General features: G+C 40.3%; 1 protein-coding gene across 1 annotated transcript; it reads right to left on the bottom strand.

Annotated features, from left to right (window-relative positions):
* Positions 1 to 1,650: 1,650 nt before the first annotated feature.
* Positions 1,651 to 7,774, bottom strand: pdcd10b (programmed cell death 10b). The gene is made up of 8 exons (XM_048262374.1): positions 7,636 to 7,774; positions 6,670 to 6,851; positions 6,419 to 6,472; positions 6,160 to 6,277; positions 5,470 to 5,596; positions 5,046 to 5,124; positions 2,285 to 2,367; positions 1,651 to 2,164 (listed from the first exon to the last, which is right to left on the bottom strand). The coding sequence occupies exons 2-8, from the start codon at positions 6,757 to 6,759 to the stop codon at positions 2,083 to 2,085; spliced, it is 633 nt and encodes a 210-aa protein (XP_048118331.1). The 5' UTR covers positions 6,760 to 6,851; positions 7,636 to 7,774; the 3' UTR covers positions 1,651 to 2,082.
* Between the last annotated feature and the right edge of the window lie 76 nt (positions 7,775 to 7,850).

The following is a 7,850-nucleotide window of genomic DNA, read 5'->3' as shown; positions in this document are numbered from 1 at the left end:
TACCCATACATGAAAAACAAATCTCCTACTAGCAGTGGCTCATTACATCGAGGTTTTTCCATTTTAAATGCTAATTCTCTGCTGGCTCATGGCTATTTTCCACTAATGCCTGCGCTTTCTCATATTTTGAAGACAGCAAAGAATAACATGAATACCAAGCACTGTGTATAAATTAAATTGGAAATTTTTTGACTGGAATGACTTTGGGCATCTCATTTGAATTTAAAATCTGCCAAACGCAAGGGCCTCTGTGGGAAATGAGGCAGAATTTGTAGTTTGCAGCCATCTCCTCCAAAAGGGGCCACTTTATTAAATGCCATAACAGCCACTTATTGTGATGAGGATCTCTCTGACAGACATGCTGAAGATAGTGTGTCAGTTGTGATCCTGCCTTACAAAAGGCCACCGCAGGCACCAGCACTCACACGCCACCTCTCCTGCAGGGTCACCGATGGTGGCCACTGCCTGTCGAAGAGCGCGTGGCAGCCTTTTAAGGATGGCTATCAGACGATCCGACGTCTCGGCCCTGCAGCGGCTGAGCCAGCGCCAGCACCCATCAGACCAGGAGGAGCGCGTAATGAGCAGAGAAGGTGCCGTGACCATGAGAACACCGCCTCACGGCACTCTCATGGAGAAGAGGGCAACGGCATTCCATCAGCGCGACCATCTGCGACTGATAAAACGTCTCGCTGAGAACCGTTCAAAAGAAGAAGAAAAAAGACGCCTAACTAATAGCACTGGGCTAAATGGTTTTCAGATGACAAATACAGGAGCCTAAAAAGCATCATGAGTTATTAGAGCGGCAGCAGCAACCTGTCTCTTCAAGCCAATGGGGGCTCCATTTAGAGAATTTAATAAATGCTTTCGCTCACTGGCCTCATCTGGTGGGGTGCTCAAGCTGTCAGTTGCGGTTTCCCCTAAAGGATTTAGGTGCACATAAAAAACAGGCGCGGGTGACAGGCGGGGATGTGCCTTAGATGAGGGGACAATTTACCGGCTTTTGTTTTGGCGTTCGCTAGAGCAATTGCAATGGTTAAAATTGGGTCTCATGGCTAAAACAGCACAACACATACAAATCAGGCACTGCATTTCTCAGCCTCCTGTTCTCTGCATGCCAACCATATGCATGTGTACCCAGCATTTATAGAATATATACATCATAAGAATCGCATCATTTTCTCAGTGGGAACGCAAAGGCTGCCTCCCCATTGGGGGGGGGGGGTGTGGGTGTTAGGACGGAGCCCTCTGGGGTCGTTGCAGGTATTAGCATTGACAAAGAGTTTCCATCTGTCTGCCTCTGCCCCTGCTACGCTCCACGATGCACCATGAGGGATTGCATTTAGCTGTTTCTGCCCAGGGCCCTAAGGGGCAAACAGCACATCCCTCCTCACCCGATCAACTTTCCATTTCCATGCCATAATAGCCATATAGTCCGCAGTTGTGCTGAGTCATAGAGGGTTCTTATCCCAGGGCCAAAAGGACATGGTAAAGAAGAACGGCATTTCACAGGAAATCTAAGTGGCACTAATGTGCAAGAGGCGCAGGGTGCGCATCAGTGGCCAGCACCTGCAGAGATTCACTGCTTTGCAGACTAGGGATGAAAACACACTGTCAGAATAAATAATAATAAAACACACTAGATGGACAAGGTTAAAAATTTCAACATTTGGAAACTATTTATTGAACATTTGCAACCAAGCTTATGTTAAATACATTACTCCTACCTCTTACTCTTCCTCAAGTCAGAACTTCAGACAGAATACCAATATTTACACTTTGTATAAGGAATGTTGCATGACACATTTAAGGCGCAAAGTCTTTTGGCTTTCATTTGATTGGAATGATAGTAAAAGGTAGTGAAGCTGTTTCAGTGGTGAACTTATGATTAGGAAGCTAAAAGTAAATTAATATATATTTTAAATTGTCTTTAATGCCTCAACCTCAAATCTTTCTTTTGAGGCTAGGTTTATAAATTATACTTTGAAACAAAAACAAACAAAACAAAGAAAAAAAAAAAAAAATGTATTTTACATATAGGTGCCCATATCCCACATAAATGTCACACCTCTAGGCTCTGGCCACCTAGGCAACAGTTTTGAAGGTCTGAAGTATCAAGTTAGTTTGGTGGATGAGCCTGTTGGCACTGATAAAGACGTTTATTGCCCTGCAAAGAGAAGAAAAAGGACAAGAAAATAGACATGGTCACTTGCTACTTCAGTGTGTGGGAGAACTAGCGAATTACAACAATTTTAACAGTGACATGCAGTGACAAAAAAACACTCACTTTCCATCTTTGAAGTATGTTTTCAGGGTGTCACTGAAGCTTTTGGAGTACTTCACAAACTCCTTCTTTTGGTGTTCAAGTGCCTGTAGAAGCAAAGCAAAACAAACCATAGGTAGAGGTTTAAAGTGAACACACTTGTTACTATACCACAGCTTTTATCAGTGTAGACCAGAGCAACACTTTGTTGCACTACAACAGTGGTTCTCAACCTTTTTTCAGTGATGTACCCCCTAACCAGCGCACAAGAATTACCGCTACGCTTCAATGATTGACAGGTGATGCGGGTGGCATGTGACAGGTTGGGTCGAACCATCCTGGTATGGGGGGGACTCTGGGTTGTTAGGATAATGAAATTGAATAGCCTACTGAAATATAAAATTCATTTTATGAACTTATATTTTCCTGAAATATTTATTAAATAATTGTTTTTAAAGTATTTTTGCCATGGATTCTACTTTTTAAATATATGTATATTTTATTTTTTTCATGTATTAGTACTAGCATTGATTTTATTTGGATTTTTAAAGAATTCAAATATAAAAAGTGTATTATAAAAATGATTATATTTTGACATGTATCTCATCACAGCAAGCTCATAGCTCTACATGCATTCCATGTGTGTGTAGGACAGATTGTCCTGAATCTGGCAATATCATTGCCATGGTAGAGGGATTCTCTGGGGCTGAGCAATTTACAGACATATGTGGTGTGCGCCTTACAGAAATAAATGCCATTTTTTTATTTAGTGATTAAAAATGACCTTTCTGCGCTCCATATCTGTGACAGAACTGATCTGACCTGACTTGACCTGAGTTTACGTGTTAGCCTGTGTGTGCCTATGGTGTCTGCACCTATGATTCTCTACAACTTTTTACTGCATTGCCATGAACAAAGTAAAGGCAAAAAAGGTGTTTCTTTGTCGAACAAATTGGGATGCAATGTGAGCCTTGAATTGGATGCCATGCTGGAATTTGGTAGGATCTCAAAACCGGATTATGAACATTCTTGCCATAGAGAAACACACAATAGCGTTGGATTATAAACATGCTTTGCCACAAAAACAGACAAAAACGTGAGGTAAGTCGAGCTATATGAAGTTATTATTTTGCTGTCACTTCGTCTGTTTTATAACCCAGAAGGATGTACTTGGTATCAAATGATAGCTCTGTGTCTCCTCTTTCATCTGACATGCGTGGCATATCTATGCGATCACAGGTCCGCGAGTAATTCAAACGAGAGTAATGGGTGTGCAGCGTTGGTTTTTGTACATGACATTACTTTGCAGTCACTTCGTCTGTTTTCATAAGCCAGAAGGATCGCCATACTTGGTAGCAATGGATAGCCCTGTGTCTCCTCTTACATCTGATATGCTTGCCATATCTATGCGTCCACGGGTTCGCAAGTAATTCAAACGAGAGTAATGGGTGCGCAGGTAAACGCAGAGAAGTATAGACTGTAAATATGATGCAATTTGATGATTTTTTTTTATTTACATACTTTAACGTACAGACAAGTGTTGTCTCGTTGGAAAGCCCCACTTCTGCTCTGTCACGGAATAACGGTTTCATCTCGCTGCAATGTACAGTTGCGGATCAATGTAACAGAGAAGAAAGGGTGTATTTTTTGACGCACTTTGCGTCAATCGGGTTCTACGGGTTAAAATCTCACGTACCCCCTGGAGTGCCTTCACGTACCCCCATTTGAGAACCACTGCACTACAACATAGTTAAAGGAGTCTAATCACTTCTGCAATACTCTATCTATATTCACCGAGATTTTCTATTTTTTTGAAGTCAAAACAGCCTTTTTCACAAATCTATTTCCCACATTAATACCCCTTAGAATGACAATAAGAGAGGTTCTGCAGTTGTGCCTTTGAATATTAGATTTGCTCTCTGATTGGCTAATAGCCAAACAGCAGTCAGATTTCAGTAAATACTACTTTTGCTTAAAATCCCTAATCATTTTCTTGAAAACCAAGCTATGAAAAGGATGGGTTTTCATGAATGTTAGCTCTTCCATATTTGTTCCAACTCCAATCAGTCAAGAAAGTTTACTCTCACAATGTTGGATACTAAATTTGAAATATTTCAGCTTACTTGTGGTTTGCATACTGGTAATAGACAAAACTCTTTCAACTAAAACAACTTTAATAAAAACCTGAATTTTCCAGAGATTTACTGAGGACTAACGTTATGCCACTCTTTTTGGATGCTCAGAATGTTCTCTTCCTCTTTCTCCCTGACATCTCTGGTGGTTGTTTGCACATACGGATTACTGATTATAATGCTGAAAAACTAGGCAGCCACCCCCATCTTTTAAATCATAGCATCTCCATATGATACATTAAACTGTCTTGTGCCAAAAACAGCTAGGAAAAACAGTTTTTTCCATGGCAACACCTATAAAGGAACAACACTCTTCCATTCAGCTGTATTTGATACAGTGCCTCCTGAGGTAAAACATGTCGAGGCTAGCTAATATCTGACCAACACAGGAGGAGGAGGCGTTTTTGACATTACACCCAAACAGTTATTTCTTCACATTCTGTTGGTATTTATAGGTAATTCTAGAATTTAAACTAAAAATCTCTCACACACATCATTTAAATAACAGACTTATCTCCCAGGTGGTTATAGTCGTCTTAGCACAACAAATATTTTGGGAAATGCTTTCTAGGATTCAAATCTGACAAACCAAGATGTTATGGGAGATTGGAGTGCGTGTGTGAGTGTGAGTGTGTGTGTGTTACTAAACCTACCCGACGGTTCTGATACTGATATTTCTTAAACACGTTATTCACTGTATCCAGCAGCTCCTTTATAGCACTTGCTATATCTCTGTGGAAGTGTGGAGAGAAGGATAGCAAGTCAGTTCAGGAGTAGTAAATAGATTTTTTAGATTTTTTTTTAGACAATGAACATTAGAAGTAGCCTAGCCTAACATGTAAGGTAGGAACAGTTCATGGCAAATACAAATGTCTACACATGTCTAATAACAGCTCCAGTGAAGGTCTATTTGATTAATATCTTTCCATTATCATTGGGGTGCAATGAGTGGGTAATGGCACACAAAGGCAGCAGATGTACAGATGTTTAACAACAGCCCTGGAGAGGACAGTTTCATAACACTATGAGATTAGGGAGAGAAAAATCTGATGAAGCAGAACATAAATCTGAACTTACTTTATGGTCTGCAGGAAACGCACTCGATCGTTGATCTCGTCTGGGATCTTGCTAAGGATCTGTTTCAGCGCCCTTGCCTTCTCGTTCAGGTCCTTGAACTCCTGCTCCTGCCTTTCAATCATATATTCTGTATAAAGTCCAGAATTAAAAAGGTCATCATAGTTAATGGTGTGATCTGAACAATATACAGTACACACACGGAGTCCAGAGACCAGATGGAAATGTTCATTGGGGAGATGGGGAATAGTACATTTTCTGCCATCACTCTGAAATTTGTAGGCTAAAAAGAGAAGCATGGCTCATATCATCATGGCATGTCTGAAAGCCAAGATTTTACAACTGAAAACGGTGACTGTGCCCGTTTTTCATAAATGAACTCCTACACAACACAGTTAATTACAATTTCCTCAGTATTTTAGGGGCAAACTTTTCTATAATTAAAAAAAGTCTAGCATTAGCAGGATGTGTGATGTATTTTTACCATTGCAGACATCCCTGCATTTATTATCTTTACTCTCTAATTAGGCAATCCTCATTTCCAAAAATACACCATACAAGTTAATCTGAACATCATGAATTAATTATACTGGAGCAGAAAATAGAGTTGCTGCCATTTTACACACGTTTACTGAAAATGAGAAAAAAATTAACAGAATAAAAAAAATAATCAAAGCTCAACATTCTTCCCACCTTCCACATCATCTGCAGCCATGCGAAGCAAAGACTCTGTAAAGTTGATTTCCACATTTTTCTTCTCTAAGATCTTCATTATGATGTCCTGAGTGAGTCCTGGGTTCTCTTTTTCTGCCTACACAAGGGGACAGCCATAAACATAACAGACCAAAGACAATGCACTGCCCTCCCACTGTTGTTCTTCTAATGGAACTGTGAATTTGAAGTTCAGTCAAAACAAGATATGTTAGGAGAAACACAATCTGTTCATTCATACCTTAATGAATGCTGCCCTCAGTGTCTGTGCTGCTGACAAATTTATCCTCTCCAACTGCACATCAAAAAAGTCCAGAAGAGAGTGTCACAGTGTCAACAGTAAAACATTGGAACAGAATGCCAAATGGTTTCTATACTAAACAGTCACATCAGGAGATTCTTAAATAAGCTATTGCTTTTATCTCACACTCCTTAATGTTACAAGAGTATATGTTACAGCTTACAAACTGCTATGCAATCACAAATCATTACCTCATTGAAAACTGGGTACATGACTGCATATAATGTCATGGAGACCATTGAGTTCGTCTCAGCTTCATTCTTCATCTCTTCCATTGTCATCCTCAATGGAGGGCCTACTCCTTGTGAAAATGAGCAAGGAAGGTAGGCCACTACTTTCTAACAGCAGCCTTGTCCTAGGGCCGTAGAGCACCCTGTAAACAAGATGTGGGGCATCTGTTATCTCCAACGTCTGACAGTTCAGGCTCGGTAAGGCTAATTCATCTTTCTCCCCAGTAAGTACACAGAAACAGCTTTAACTCAAATATCGCCCCTTTAATCTCCCTGAATCCATTAATAGGGCTATACTCAGTCTCGCAACTGACCCTAACACAGTGGCTTTACTGTTTCAATGCATTCGTGTTACTCTTGAGGTAGCTGCTAACACCACTTTCTAACTCAGTGATCGACAGCTGAACCGAACCATCGTCAACTTTGCATACCACAACCCTTTCATCCATTATGAACTTTCCTGTTGAGGACAAGCACGTAACAGTTCTATCATCAGCTTGACTTGAAGCAGTAACACAACACTCCCACATAAGACACATTGTGATAACTAACTGTTTTGCTGACTAACCGGAGGCAAAGTAAACATGACGTAAATTGATGCACCATTTCCGCAATTAGCTAGCTTTAACGCTTGTTAATCGTGTTGCCAGCCTAGTAATACTGTGAATAATAACTGGACAGCCATGATATGACTACATTTAAAACGGCAAATACACACCATATTAACGTTAACATAAGTACACAAAAGGATTCGCCTTCATCGGTTTGTAAGTCCGTACGACAGTTAGCCAGCTAGCTAACTGACTCATTAGAGGCCAATAAGCTTGGCTAACTTTAGCGGGTTTGCCATTTGTAAGGTGCATGTTTTGTCGAGATTTTTTAGAAGCAGCAGCCAAAAATGTCTCTACCAATACGATGAAATGTTACCTTTGTCCAGTTCTTTATAATCTATACAACAACGTAAACAATTGAATCGAAATAATGGCTTCCTTTTTGTTGATCAGTGTTTTCTTTTCGAGTTGAAAACGGAAGACGGGTGCCTTCTTCGTGCACATTGATTTTTAAGAATCAATGTTGGAATGTGCACTGCTGCCACCAAGAGGTACGGCAATTCTACCAAATAAAGTCTATTACTAAGGCTA

The sequence above is a fragment of the Alosa alosa genome, chromosome 1, assembly GCF_017589495.1.
Source record: "Alosa alosa isolate M-15738 ecotype Scorff River chromosome 1, AALO_Geno_1.1, whole genome shotgun sequence".
Classification (NCBI taxonomy): domain Eukaryota; kingdom Metazoa; phylum Chordata; class Actinopteri; order Clupeiformes; family Clupeidae; genus Alosa; species Alosa alosa.
This window is presented reverse-complemented; position numbering and strand designations above follow the sequence as displayed.